We start from the raw sequence: 15787 nt of genomic DNA, 5'->3' as shown, positions 1-15787 counted from the left end.
AAAAAGGGCAGTCATAAATATTTCTAAAATTTATGGGATAAATTTATGAGAAGGGGCAGTATTAAGGATTGTGAGTCTTATGCATGCTAGGCAAGTATGTTCCACACCCTTAGGCTCTGGTCCCTTAATTTTAATGCTTTATATCTTTACACAAGTCCTAAGTAACAATGTACATGAAATTAAGTTTGGCAATGTAAGGTTTTTTTGGTTTGTTTTGAGACAGGCTCTATGTCCTCAGGCTGGCTTTGAACTTCCGGGCTCAAGCAATTTTCCTGCCTTTGCTTCCTAAATAGCTGAGCTACAGGAATGCATTATCAAGTTTATTTAGTTGTTTTTTCAAAATACACATTACAGTGTGTATTTTGAAATGTGAAATTTAAAAAAAAAAAAAAAAAGCTTGCTAACTACCTTCATTGACCAGAAACAGTCATTTTGACACTAATAAACTTTTTTAAAACTATTTTTTATTTTGAAACAGAGTCTTATTCAAGTTTCCCAGTCTGGGCTCAAACTCATAATCTTTCTACCCCAGACTTCCAGATACCTGGAATTATAGACATTTACCACTATGTCTTGGCAGTAAATATGTTTTTTAAAAAAATGCCAGTATCTTAACTTTTCTAAGACATTAAGATTTTGTCAATAGAATTCAACTCTACTACTACAGCATGAAAATAGCCAGTAGACAATGACTAGAAAGATGGTAGTAGTCAAATTTGGTACACAAGCTATGGTAAACCAATCTCTGCTCTGTAAGTTGAAGAATACCCAGGAAAATTTCAGAACAAACAAGATAATACAAGATTATCTATCTATCTATCTATCTATATCTATATCTCCATATCCCTTAAGGGCAAGTAAATAATAATACAAGCATTCTGTGTCCAAGCAACAGTAGCTAACATGTATTTGGTACCTACTATATCCAAAGCACCATGCCCAATCAATTGACATATAATACTTCATTTCATCCAAATAATCCTATGATGCAGAAACAACTACTCTCCAGTTTTTCCAGATAAGCTAGCAATAACTCAGCTAGCCAACATAATTGTCCTAAGAACAATGACTACTAAGTAGAAAGATTAGCATTTGAACCCAGGTCTCTCCAATTTCATTACTGTATCTTTTCTTTCTTTCTTTCTTTCTTTCTTTCTTTCTTTTTTTTTTTTGAGACAGGGATCTCTCTATAGAGTTCAGGCTGGCCTTCAGTTGTAGCCAGGCTGCTCTCGAATTTGCAATGATCCTCCTACCTCAGCCTCCTGAGTGCTGGGATTACACTGGTGTGAGCCACCACAACCAGCACTGTACCTCTTAACCATTAAACCACTCCTACTTTTTTTTAACTCAAGGTAGAATAATGACCCTATTTTTATTATAACAGAAAGGGTGCTATTATTTTTCACCTACCATCTCGTACTCTATACATAAGTATATTCTTTACAACTGTTACTTAATTAGCACAAATATCCAAAGAAATAAAACTATATTGAGAGAATAAAGAAGCACTGTTCACAGGGTGTAGTAGTACATACCTATAATCCCAGCACTCAGGAGACTGAGGCAGGAACAGCATTGTGAGTTTGAGACCAGCCGAGGTTACAAAGGGGGCTCAAGGCCAGCCTAAACTACATAGAGACCCTGTCTGAAAAACATCAAAAAAGAAAAAGGAGCAGGAGGAGGAAGAAAGAAGAAAAAAAAGGAAGCAGGAGCAGCAACGGCAGAAGCAGATGAAGCAGAGGAAGAAGAAGACAAAAAAGACAAAGACAACAAAGAAGATGATGAAGAAGAAAAAGACGATAACAAAGACAACCAAAAAAACACTGTTCTAAGGTTTATGAACCATAAGCAAAAATATAAAATTAATATTTCTAAGACAGGCAGGCAGGAGGACCCACAAAACTTGAGGCAGGGTGGGTAACTCAGAAAAGATGTTATCTCAAAAAATAAAAATAAAAAGTATTAGGGATGTAGCTTACTGTAAAGTGCCTGAATTCAAATCCCTAGACCACCACCACCAAAAAAATTCTAAAAAAACCTTCCATTTTCTGCTGTTCCAGCACCACTAAAATCTAATAATCTAAATATTTTTACACATAAACAAATTTCTGAATTTAAAAAATCATTATTTAATAAAAAGGAAAATAAAGGATAAACATAAATATTTTTTTAAGATTCTAAATCTGAAAACTGAAACACTACACAGGTCAGCTTTTCAAGTACTCATGAGCAACATTCATTACCCTTGAACTAATGTTACTAGAACTGTTTTAAGTGATAACATGAGGCTCACCTGTTGTGGCCTATTAGTTACATCTTTCATAATGACTAACCACTATATCTAATTCCTGCCAAGGAGAATTCTAAAAATACTATTATTTTCAGAAGATACTCTAAAATTTAAATGATTATAATTTTCAGTCAACAATTTCAGAAAAGAAAATTAAATCAGTTACTTATGTTTATATCTCATAGAGTACATAAGGAAAGTTTAAACATTTAGTATTTTTTAGCTGCAGAAGGGTTTGCTAGTCCTTTGTTTCAAAATTTTTCAGCTAAAATCATTATCTCAGGCCGGGGATTTAGCTCAGTGGCGTAAATGCCTGCTTGGTAGGTAATGAGTTCAATCCAAAAAAATACCCCCCACAAAACAAAAACCACAAAGCACATTATCTCAAGCTTTCAGGACATAAAAGTTAGGAATCTTAAACTCTGTAAAAACAGATTAATTTGATTGTTAATTATGAAATATACTCACAAATAAAAAAAAAGGAAAAGTGTCCTAAGTTCTTAGTCTCAATGAATATAACCTTTCAGTTTTTTACTCATTAAAAATCAAACATCTTAGATGTTATGCTAAATTTTTCAGTGGGATGATATAAGCATACATTTAAGGAAATATAAGTACCTATTTGGAACATCGATGTTTATGATACATGTTTCTAAAAGTTCTCCATATAGATCTGTGCAAGATGCAAGAATCCACCTTTGATCATGTGATAAACAGTAGCCCACGAAAAGAACATTGTATTTCTGTCCAGCTTCTCCAAATGTTTCTCCTAGTTCTGTCTGTTTGTCCTTCACAGGAGCCAGAATAAATGGGGGTGTATAAAGTCGAATACATTCTGGTCTCTGTAAAACAAAACATTGAAGACTAAGTAATCTTTAAGAAATATATAGTATTTACCCAATTCTAATTGGAAAATGAAAGCAAAATTTTAAAAATTACACCTAATTTTGCATAAAAATTATATTTATTCCATAACTAAGTATGGAAAACAAACTTACATCGGGACTTTTAAGAGCAGTTTCCATGGCTAAACCTGGACCAAAGCCTGTCAATGTTTTCACATTGGTTGATGTTGGAAGTGGTCTCCGACACTGGGTAAAAGCCGAAAAAGCCAGGGATTTTAAATGCTGAGTATAAATTTGTCTGTCTTCATGCTTCACAGGTTGTAACAGGTACTGACAAGGAACAATCTAAGAAGTATAGATAAATAACGCAAACATTAAACTTCTATTCAAGAATAAAAGATATAAGGGGCTGGGGATTTAGCTCAGCGGCATAAGCGCCTGCCTTGCAAGCAGGCAGTCGTGAGTTCGATCCCTGGTACCGATAAAAATGAAAAAGACAAAAAAAAAAAAAAAAAAAAAAAAAAAAGAATAAAAGATATTATGGGGCTAAAACTTACTCCTCACTAGAGGATTTTTAATAAAATTTAGCTTTAATTTTTATCTAAAGAAAACACAATTCTTTAATAAATCAATTTTACTAATAGGTCCCAAACTAAAGGACTGCCTAAAAACTTTTAACATTTCCTATATAGCAATTATACTAACACCAACATAGATAGCCCTTTTGTAATTGATAAAATAAAAAGTTCAGATTTTCCTTAAAAATTTTACTAAAATAAGTAGCTGCCTGGCAAGCACAAGTCATGAGTTCAATCCCCAGTACCAAAATAAATAAATAAATAAATAAAATTTAAAAATAAAACATTTACTAAGGTTCTTTTCTTATAATTTTACTTACAACCTGTCTTAAAGCTCTAGCTTACATTTGAGTATGGTGGTTCGCAAGGGTAATGGGGGCTAAGATAGGCGAGTCAAAGCCAGTGTGTACTGCATAGTGATTAAAAAAAAGCAAAACGAACTCTAGCTTATATAAATTCATGCTATATTTTCCATTTATCAGACTTATTAATTTAAAAACCGCTTTATAAAATAACATGAGGCACACAATGTACTCAATATAACCTTTTTTTATTTCTTATTATCATTGTAGTATGACTAAAAGTTTATCTTTTATAACTGTCTTAACATGTGTATTATAATAGCACTTAAAAGTAAAATCAATAGAACCTGGCATTTAGAAGATCAGTGTGAGTAAGAAAAGCATTTCTCACTTTTACCTGTACAGAAACAGTACTCTTGATATGAGGAGGAAGAGTCTGGACCATTTCCAGAAAGCATCGGAGTAACCCCAAAGTCCACACGTTAGAAGAGTTAGTGCTCTCGTCTTTGTCTTCATACGTAAAAGGATCAATAATATAAACAACAATCGCAGGTGGATAGGTAATAGCATGTGAATCACCATCTGTGGGGATTCCCACTTTATCCCGATCCATTGTGCTAAAATTTGTGGTAAAAAGAAGATATAAAAGTTGAGTAACTGCTTGAGACAGCATTAATGCAAGTTCTTACATCACTTTCCTTTAACTGGTAGGAGGTGTCAACAGCCTTTCTGACAGTGAAGTACATCTCTTTCTTCTCACAGAACCATAAACATTGCACATACTATTCATTCACTGTGTACAATGTCCTTTGCACTAAAATTAAACTACAATAAACAAATAAAAACACTTCCAATAAATAAATAACTATAAATAAAAAATCTCAGTGTAAAAACTGAGAGTTTAGCACATAAGGGATAAAACTGAAATAAAGATAGGCCTTTGCCTGAGTGTTATCTAGAAACAAAGGTACACCAGAAGTAAACCAGGCTTCTAAACCTATTCAGTGGTTTCAGATATTTTTACAGACTATACAAATTCATTCCATACTTCATAATGTCAATGGAGAATGTGCTTCACTCTGCAATGGATGATTTTTTTTTTGGTCTTTTTCGTTTTTACCGGAACCAGGGATCGAACTCATAACTGCCTGCTTGCAAGGCAGGCACTTATGCCGCTGAGCTAAATCCCCAGCCCCTGGATGATTTATTTTTAAACTACAAATTTATTTAGTCAACATGGGTAGATCAACCTGTGTAACAGTCCCTCCCTGCCATTTATGGGTATAACATTGAGTACAACAGCATCCTGGATAGCTGACAAAATGCACCTACCATAATTCCTAAGTCAAAAGGAACTCTCCCCTACCTCCAGCATAAAAGGAACAAAAACTGTCGTCACTATTGTAAGTAACTTAGCAGCAGTGTGTAAAGCACTTAATGTACATTATATTATATTATGTGCATTTTGCAAATAAGGTTACACTCTCTGAAAGGTTAAAATTTCCCCTAACTGGCAACACCATTAAATGGCAGAGCTGAAATTTAAAACTCGGTGACTTTAAAACCTTTCAACAGCCAGGCATGGTGGCTCACACCTGTAATCCCAGCACTCGGGGGGCTGAGGCAGGAGGAGCATTCTGAGTTTGAGACCACCCTGTGCTACAAAGTGAACTCAAGGCCAGCCTGAACTGCACAGAGAGACCCTGTCTCAAAAAGACAAAAACAAAACGAAACAAAACAAAACCTTTCAATAGGATACTGAGTATCAATTTCTTAATTACTGAAATAATTTACATAGGCAGATCTATTTGACAGTTATGTCACAGGACACAAACCACATAGATATCTGGATTAAATGATTTTAAAGATCTTAACTCCCTGAACTGTGTACAACTGTAATTCCAGCACTCAGAAAGCTGAGGCAGGAGGACTGCCTCAAGTTTGAGGCTAGCCTGCACCACAGTGACAAGACCAGCCTAAACTACACAACAAGATCCCATATCAAAAAATCAAAAATGAAAGAAAAGACCTTAACTCCCAATCTGAAGAGTCTAATAGTATGTGTTAAAGACATTTAAAGAGTTCTAACATTATAAAAGCTAAATTTTCAATAGTAAGGGGGAAAAAAAGCACTATACTGTTATAAATGTGTTTTTGGTTTTGGTACTGGGAATCAAACTCAGGACCTTGTACTTGCTAGCTAGGTGCCAAACATCCCTGGCCCCTGTAATCATGTTCTGTCACAATGTTACCATCTTCTTAGTTATTTATCTTTCTGTGTGGGAACTGAATCCAGGGCTTCAGGGATTATAAGCATATGTTCCATGACTGAACTGTATCCCACAACCACAAAGACCAATATTTTCCAAGGTACCTTTCAGACACATCAGGATGTGGTTGAGTGGGAAGTGAAGATGACTCTCCAGAAATCCCAGCCGTCTGCAGAGCTGATGACTGTTGCCCACCTAGCTGGCTACCCTGAACCGTACTTGTTTGTGCAGACATGGATCCTGTAACACTACTGTTCATACTGCCAAAGGGTGGAAATGAAGGTAGTTTGTTTGATGATGCTCCACTATTCAAGTTAGAAGATGATGAAGATGAACTTGTGGTCAAAGTTGAACTGGTTGTGGCAACTGAAGAAGATATGGCAACACCTGAAGTCATCGTCATGGTGCTGCTTGCTGTAGATACTAATGTGGCAGACGGTGTATTAGCACTTCCAGTGTTTGTCATCTGAGGTGGAGTAACCAGAGACTGACTTGTAGGAGTAACTAAATTTGGCTGTGAAAGTAGTGAGCTGTCCAAGGGCTGCGAGGCTAGATAAGGACCTAAAGAATAAAAGCAGGACATTTAATTTTTTATTTTGCTAAGCAGTTCCTTTATTTTAATATACAAATAAAAAATAATCTAGGTGATACTTTGACAATTATCTGCTTGCTCACAGTTACAACATGTATTAGGTTTCTGTTTTCTTCTAGAAACTAAAGAAATTTAAAAACAGAATTGTAAAAGTAAACCAGCATTTTTATACAAATTGTGATTACTATGAAAGCATAATAAAATTGTATCTCCTAGGCACAACTAACTGAATGAAAAAAACAGTATCTAGCAAATTTTCAAACAACTGAAAGAATTTCAAAACCAGAAGTTCAGGAAATATTGTTTATGCTGATAAGTAATTAAAATATAAAATGAAAAATGTTACCAGAAAGCTCAAATTAAAACAATATATAATGAAAATCACTATACTGGTACTGTCTCTCTTTGAATTAAATCTAAAGGAAAACTACTGGTATTCCCAAGTACTACAACAACGTTTTAAATAGCAGTCATTTTCTTAGCTATGGCAAAGCACCACTCCTCGGTGTTGAAGAGGATCTACAAATTATTTTATCTCTAAAGTACTAATAAATCAAGCATCGTTATGTGAATAAAACACCAGACCCTACAGAATCAACAAAAAATAATTTAGAATCCACAACAACTGCCAAATGATCTCCACATGGAAAGCTTTTTTTTCTGGGAAGGTTCAGTTAGCAAATTCTGTTTTTGTGTACCATAGTCTCTTTAAGTACTACTCAGCTGATTCAGTAGCACAAAAGCAGACAGAAACCATATATAAATGAATGAAGATGGCTTTATTTAGTAAGATTTTATTTACAAAAACAGCTAGTTGGACCTGGTCATAGTTTGCTAGTACCAGTCTTAACACAGTAAATGTAAGTTCAGTACCTAGGTCGTATCTGCAGACTTGAGCATAAAGCTTGAGTTTAGAAAATGCTTCATTGTTGCCATCAGCTGCCTGAGAAAACCATTCTGCTACAATCTTTTCTGACAGTTTCTTTGATGCAGTAGGTCCAACTCTCATAATCCCATCCGTCAACAGTCGAGAAATAGGTCTATGTTGACCCAATCGACAAGACTATAAATATGTATTAAAAAAGAATTAATGAATTTATTGAGTATACATTAGAAAATAAAGCATTTAAGTTATTTAGAACCAGATTATTTATAATTACATTTGAAATAAAAATATGCATAGGTGAAAACAGCCTTTGGCATTTCTTCTTCCTTTAGAAATCATTCAATTTCTTTCAAAAGCAAAATAATTATCATGGAAACATATCTACACAACAGTACTAGACAACAGCAACAGCCATTTGGTTTGAATAATAAAAGCTTACAGAATACCAAAAAAAGGTTAACAACAACAAAAAAAAGCAGTCATTAAAAAAAATACAAACAGTTGTACTAGCACAACACTTGTAAATAAATCCCAGCTACTTAGGAGACTCAGGAGCTTAAAGCCAGCCTGGGTAACACAGCAAGACCCTGTAACACTCCAACCCAGCCCTCTTTTCTGGTACTATGGATTGAACCCAGGGCCTCTGCACTGAGCTATATCCTCAGCACTTTTTAAAAAAAATTTTGTTTTATTTGGAGATATAATCTCACTAAGTTGTCTAGGTCAGCTCAAATTTGCAAACTTAATGGGATCACAGGTATGTAACACCATGACACCATGACTCTCTTTAAAAACAACAACAACAACAAAAATCATTTAAAATTACACATCTATCCAATTGATGTACATAAAAATAGTTATCTGTCAAAATAAAATAAAACTTAGCATGTAACTACACCATGTATTTACACTACGTTTGCCAGCTCTTTCTCTAGTTTTGTGGGTCAGTAATTTTTGTTATAAGCTGCCCAATGTCAACAAATTTACAAAACTGGATTAGGCTAATTTCAGTTTCTTTACTGCAAGACTTTCAAAACTCTTTTAACTTAATATAATTTGTGAGCCTCTAAAAGGTAATAATAAGTTTCCCCCAAATTATTTGACTATATAACTTTCTTGGGGAGGAATTTTCAGCTTGTGTTCCAAATAACTGCTTGGGCAATGCTTCTTTATAAAAAGATAATATACAGATAACTTGTAATTTAAAAGGAAAATTTATATGGAAACTAAATCAGCACAGAAAACAAATTTAAATTGCAACAGAAATCAAAATGTAAAGATTGGCTAGTCAAGTACTTGTAGATAAAGAAAGGTAGAATGAAGCTTTTTGTCACAAATCATGTGTAATTTATAACTACTGTTCCTAATGACAGACACTGTATGAGAAATATAATGTATAACAATAGTCAAGAAGCTAGATGTAGTGGTACGTGTTTGCAATTACAACTACTTGGAGGCTGAGGCAGGAGAATCTTAAAGTTGGGGCAAGCTTGGGCAAATTAGCTATTTAGTTCAGCCTGGCATTGAACTCTTTATGGAGCCAAGGCTGGCCTCAAATTCATGGTGATCCTCCTGCCTCAGCCTTCTGAGTGCTGGGATTACAGGTAAATACCACCATGCCTGGCTAGATGTGGTCTCAGACAATTAGGACTAGAACTTCAATGAACATAATTGTCCTAATTAACACTTCTATCTTTTTGTTTTAGAAAAGGCTGCTTTGAGTGATACACAAACCATCAATATTCACCCACTCATAGGGTGCTTTCCACCATGAACCATGGTATGTACATATACCTAACAAGAATCGGGTCAAGAATATTAACTGGCTGGGTGTGTTGGCGCACACTTATAAGCCCAGCACTTGGGAGGCTGAGGGAGGAAGATTGCTATGAGTTCAAATTTGAGATCCTGTCTCAATAAAACAAAATAAAAAACGGACAACCAAGACCACTAATTGGTTGGTATCATAATTAAACAGACTGCTGTCATCATCACTCTGTCGTAATCTGTGGAACTTCCCATTATGTTTTATACATAACCATACATCATTAGATAAAATACCACTTCTTTTTAAAACACCTACCTCATATATTGCAGTAAGATCTCTAAAAAAGCTTTTGGCTCCATGTAACAAAGCTTCATTCTCTGGACATAGTACAACATATGCTATATCTCTTTGAGATCCATAGGGTTCCAGCATAAGTCTCTCCCAATAAGGGAGAGCAAATGGAGAAAGCACCAGAAAATCATAATCATAACCCAACAAAAATGTGGGAATTGGCAGTGGTTCTGGAGATTCATCAGTTCCTAAGCAAGAAAGATATTTTAAGAAAACACTTAAAAGCAAGCCATGTCTCCTTTGTGGTAAATGTCAAAAGTTAATGCAGTGGTTATTAGTAAAAATATCTTATTAAAAACAAAAATGTTTAAAGCCAATAATTGAAACTTTCCCAGAGTTAGAAGTCACCTAAACAGTTTTTACAAAACACATTTGATTACCTTAATTGAAATGGAAAATAATTAATTTGAATGAACACTTATAAGTACAATAAGAAAACATGCAAAAGGGTTTTAAGTTTAACAAATTTGGTCTGGAAAGAGTCCTTCTAAAATTTTTTTTTTTTTTTTTTTTTTGAGACAGATAGGGTCTTACTGTACAGTTCAGGCTGGTCTTGAACACAATATACATATAGCCCAGGCAGGCCTCAAACTCACGGTGACCCTCCTGCCTCAGCCTCCCAAGTACTTGGATTATAGGTGTGTGTCACCAGGCCCAGCCAGTCTAATTATAACATAAATCCTATGCATTATAAAATTGAACCTAACTATAAAAATTTAAGTTTAGAGCATGAAAAACATAAGCAAAGCCAAAGGATTAACAACAATCAGGAAAAGGTTTGCAATAAATATGACAAAAGGTTCATTTCTTTTCATAGAGAGGAGACTGACAAATCCGTGAGAAGCTAAGTCAATTAAGATGTGCTAGATGACATTGTACAAGAGAGAAAAAACTGAACTGTAAACTTAAATATTGTTAGAAAGGTAGATTTCAGGATAAATGTTATCACAAAATCTTTTACAAATGGAAAATGGGTAAAGGACAAGAACAGATTACAAAATATAGTATCTTTTATACAAAGATTTTCACTATTAGAGTATTTTAATATAACAAAGAGTTGCAGCATTTATTAAATGCTAGGTTTTATTTAAAACTTTCTACATGTATTAACTTCATTAATTCTCACAAAAGACATAAGGCTAGCTTACTTTAGAGATGACAAAACAGAAACTGAAAAGTTACACAACTTGTTCTGTATCATGGAACTAGCAGCATAACAGGAAATTTATCCTCCCATTCTGTTCCATTCAGTCTCTCAAACTCTAATGAAGTAACTATTTTTCATTCACCAATTCAGTACCCTACTGGCAAAGGTTTGGGGAAAGAAGTAATTTAGCAATATGTGTAAGCTTATGCATTATTTTAAAATAGTTGTAATGAAGCAGGAGGGGTGGTATGTCTGGAATCACAGCATCTGTAATCTGAGAGGCTAAGGCAAGGTGATCTCAAATTCAAGCCTAACCTGAGTAACTTAGTGAGACTGTCTCAAAAAATAAAAACTTATACAAAGGGCTAGTTCAGTATAAAGGCCATGGGTTCAATCCTCTGCACCACACACACAGTAATGAGGATGACAGAAAACAATCTATATAAATAGTACACTGGTAAGATACATTAACATAGGTAAAAAATAATAGACTACACACAGTCATTAAAAAAAAGGGGAAAGACAGTTGTATATGTACTGATAAAAACTGTCTCCAAAACCAGCAAATCAGGTAAAAAAAATAAATATTTACTATCTTAGGTTTTTAAACAACGTAAAAGCTTATACCAAAATATAATTAACTGCATTTTCATACAATATCACTTTTTTCCTGACATTTAAATTAGTGATTTATAAAAAGAAAATTTACTTCTGTATATTATGTATTCTGAAATCATACATTGTACCATTGTCAAAACTAGCAAATTTCTGTCTCTGTCCCAATTTTTTTTTTTAAGTAATGAAGACCTTTGGGTCTTTCATCGCTAGAATTATCACCTATCCTCCTCTCCCACCCTGGCTTGGTAGTATGACCTTTTCTTCACATAAACTCTGAGAAGCCAGCTGGGATGTAGCTCAATGGTATGGCACCTGCCCAGCAAGTACAAGACCCTAAGTTCGATTCCCGGTACCAAAACAAGCAACTCTGAGAAGCTGAATATGTAAAATATATCCCAGTAAAGTTACTCCTTTTAACCTGAGAATCCAATAAATTACAGCGGTATCTTGGTTCACAAACACTTTTGTTTGTGAACAACCTGGATCACAAACAAAAGCATTTGGCAAAATTTTGTTTTTATTTGCAAATTGTGCATCTGGTGACAAATACGACCACAACCACATTCCCTACAAGACAAACATGGCCACCTTTTCCAGAATCGTGGAACAAATTAAGCTCATGAACCACAAATCACAAGTTCAAACTAAGCCTGAAAAATCTAGCTTTTTAGGAAGATCCTTTTAAAATAAAAACTAAAATGACTAGGGATAGGGAGCTAGTGTGAAGGTACTGGGATCACTTCCCAACTGGAGAAAGAAAAAATATTTTTTTTAAATAAGTCAGTCAGACACTACATATCACCATAAATTACTTACCGTAAGAGCCTCGACCAGCCATTTTGTGAAACTGTTGCCAAGTGAGAGGACCTTGAACTCCCCAAGGTCTTACTGTCCTTTTTTTCTGAATAGCATCTTGAAGAACAGGCTGAAGAGAAAGGAGCATTCGAAGAATATCCTGTGAGCACTGCATACTCACATCTACGAGCATTAGAAAAAAAAGTAAGAATTGCTATTGCCAACATAAAGTTTTAGGATAATAAACACATCTAGAGAAGTTTAGTTCTTTACCATCAAGAAGATTAAAATATTAGCCTTATGTGAAGAATTGTATAAAGTGGTGGAACATTTCCTTACCATGCATGAGACACTGGGTTCAATACAGCACCCAAACAAACAAAAACAAAAAGGCTCTTCCAGGTAATTAAGCACCAAGACCAGACATTAAAAAGTCACTCCTTCACAAACTGTTACTACTATACTGGGCATGGTGGTGCCGGCCTGTAATCCCTGCACTCGGAGGGGGAGGGGGTGTTGAGGCAGGAGGATCACTGTGAGTTGGAGGCCAGCCTGGGCTACACAGTGAGTTTGAGGTCACCCTGAACTGAACAGCGAGATCCCGTTTAAAAAAAAAAAAAAAAAAAGTTATCACTTGATCAATTAGATTTTCTTTTTACATTTTTTTGGTTGTCTCTAGCACTCACAGGTATTTTACAAAAAGGAATTCTCCTTCACATAAAAATGGGTTATAAATTATATCCCTTTGTTATACCATCACTACAGTAAAGAAATAGATAAATAAGACATGTTGCAATGATTAATTTGGAAAAAATAGACTGACAACTCTGACATACATGGCTGGGAGTACACTTCATTGGTAGAGTGCTTGCCTATCGTTCTTCAAGTCCTAGGTTCAACCCCTAGCACCCCAAAAACAAGAAATAAACCAATTCTGAAATGTAAAACTTGTACAGTAACAGATAAGCCTGCTTACACTGTGAAAAAGTAGTATCTGTAGATACTTTATAAAGTTAGATTCACAGATTATCAAATTGTCTTATATGCATTTCTGAGCAACTATCAGAATGTGAATAAAAGATGTTGCTCATGAATATCCAAGAGCTAAAAGAAAAATCACTAAACAATATTAATATAATGCTTTGGACTCCGTATGGTATATTTGAACCATCAAGTATGTTTTATCATATATTAAATTATTCCATTTTAATTGTCATCACTGCCTGATATTACTTTATGCATTAATCCCCCATACTGAATGGTGTACAGGAAAAGAACCTAATTCCAAATGTAATACCTGACAATTATACTTAAATAAACTATTATATATATAATGATAAAAGCTGTGTGACACGGACTAATGATTATCTATAAAAAGCATATAACTATCAGATATACACAGAAGTATGTGTATCTTTGTGACTATTCACATAAGAAAGTCTAGAAAGCTATTACTAGATAAGGCTGGTATTGCAATCACAATGGAGCTTTAAAAATATATATATGCAGTCTCAATTCCAAGAAATTCTGATACAGATGAGACTCAGGAATTTTGATTCTAATTAAGTTTTGAGTCTTGCAGACACTCTTACCCCTTAAAAAATATAATTACTAAAGGCCTATGATGGGCCAGGAACTGTAACAGTTGCTGATAATACTATGGCAACAACAGTAAGTCTGAAAAAATTCTCATTATGTCTTCAGGGTCCTAATAATCTTGTGGGAGGAAAACTCACATGAGAAAGTATCATTGTGTGTTACATATACAATACTCAAAATACGCTGGGCATGGTGGCTCACACCTGTAATCCCAGCACTTGGGAGGCTGAGGCAGGAGGATTGTTAATAGTTCAAGACCAGCCTGGGCTACAAAGTGAGCTCAAAACCAGCCTGAACTGCATAGAGAGACCCTGTCTCAAAAAGTCCAAAAAAAAAAAGAGTAAGTATAAGGGTAATAAAAATACATAAGCTAACACTAAAGGCTAATGATTTTTTTAATTAAATTTAATATATATATGGCAATGATTTTTTTTGACTGTTTATAGAGGAAAGACACAGATTAACAGAAAATAACCACGCATCCAAAAAATTATGAAAACTGCTTTTTGATTAAAGTACTAAGGCAACTTGATGAGAAAAAACAGTCTTTCCAATAATCTCAGACAACTGGAAATCACAAGCAAGAGAATGAAGTTGAACCTCTTTCTGTACAAAAACAATTTTAAGAGTTGAAAGTATAAATTTAAGGGAAAAGTAAATTTTCATGATTTAGGGCTAAAGCTTTTAAAAAATATGACATCAAAAAATATAAGCCAGAGAAAAAATTAATTTCATCAAAATTACAAATGTATGTACCAAAGGGTACCATCAAGAAAGTAAAGCTGGGCATGGCTGGCACATGACTGCAATCTCAACACTCTGACAGGTTCTGGCAGGAGGAGGATCACAATTTGAAGCCCAACTCGGACAACTTAGTGATTTAGCAAGACTCTGTCTCAGTCAGTCAGTCAACGTAAAACAATAAATAAGAAGGGCTGAGAATATAGCTCAGTGCAAAGGCCCTAGGCTTAATTCTCCAGTACAGTGGGGTAGAGGGGGGGAGTGTAAAACAACAATCCCAGAAATAAAATAGTTGCAAATCATATGTCTGATAAAGGATTTTTATCCAGAGTATAGAACAACTTCTAAATGCAATGAAAAGGTTTAATTTAAAAATGTAAGCAAAGAAGTTATCACCAAAGAAAACATAAAAATAGACATTAAGTATATAAAAGAGATTCTCAGCATTACTGTTTATTAGAGAAATGAAAATCAAGACCATAAGATACATCATACCCATTAAGATGACTACAATAAAAGATATAAAATGACAAATGTTGATGAGGATTTGTTAAAATTTCCCTCAAGTATTGCTGATGGGAATGAATGTAATATGGTTATAAATTCCTCAAAACATTAAGAGTTACGTGACCCAGCAAGTCTACCTAAGTAATAAAAACAAATATCCACTCCAGTTTCACACAAAGCAAGAAACTGCCAGTTGGGTATGGTGACACATACCTGTAATCTAAGGCAGGAGAGTAGCAAGTTCTAGCATACCCTGGGCAACTCAGCAAGCTCCTGCCTCAAAAAAATGCATATACAGAGTCCAACACTCCCCTAACACCCCCCCCCGCCCCCGCAAAAAAGGTACGTACCTTTTAGGAAAAGAAAACCAGTATGATGTTTTTTCAACAGATGGTGTTACCATTGTATGGGGGAACCCTAGAGGACATTGTATATTGCAGAAACCCAATTACAGTGCTGTCTCTTAGAGAATAAACTAAAAATGCACATGCAGCAATA

General features: G+C 34.7%; 1 protein-coding gene across 1 annotated transcript in view; it reads right to left on the bottom strand.

Moving 5' to 3' along the window:
* Med13 (mediator complex subunit 13) overlaps nt 1–15787 on the bottom strand; it is a 98490-nt gene that overhangs the window by 12446 nt on the left and 70257 nt on the right. The window contains exons 17-23 of the mRNA XM_063250879.1: nt 12464–12625; nt 9847–10070; nt 7751–7940; nt 6390–6846; nt 4413–4632; nt 3289–3480; nt 2909–3132 (exon numbers count right to left, since the gene is read on the bottom strand). Coding sequence (XP_063106949.1) covers nt 2909–3132; nt 3289–3480; nt 4413–4632; nt 6390–6846; nt 7751–7940; nt 9847–10070; nt 12464–12625 — 1669 coding nt within the window. The remainder of the gene's footprint in view (nt 1–2908; nt 3133–3288; nt 3481–4412; nt 4633–6389; nt 6847–7750; nt 7941–9846; nt 10071–12463; nt 12626–15787) is intronic.

The sequence above is a fragment of the Cavia porcellus genome, unplaced genomic scaffold (genome assembly GCF_034190915.1).
Source record: "Cavia porcellus strain 051 isolate PalLab524CR breed Dunkin Hartley unplaced genomic scaffold, mCavPor4.1 scaffold_6, whole genome shotgun sequence".
Taxonomy (NCBI): domain Eukaryota; kingdom Metazoa; phylum Chordata; class Mammalia; order Rodentia; family Caviidae; genus Cavia; species Cavia porcellus.
This window is presented reverse-complemented; position numbering and strand designations above follow the sequence as displayed.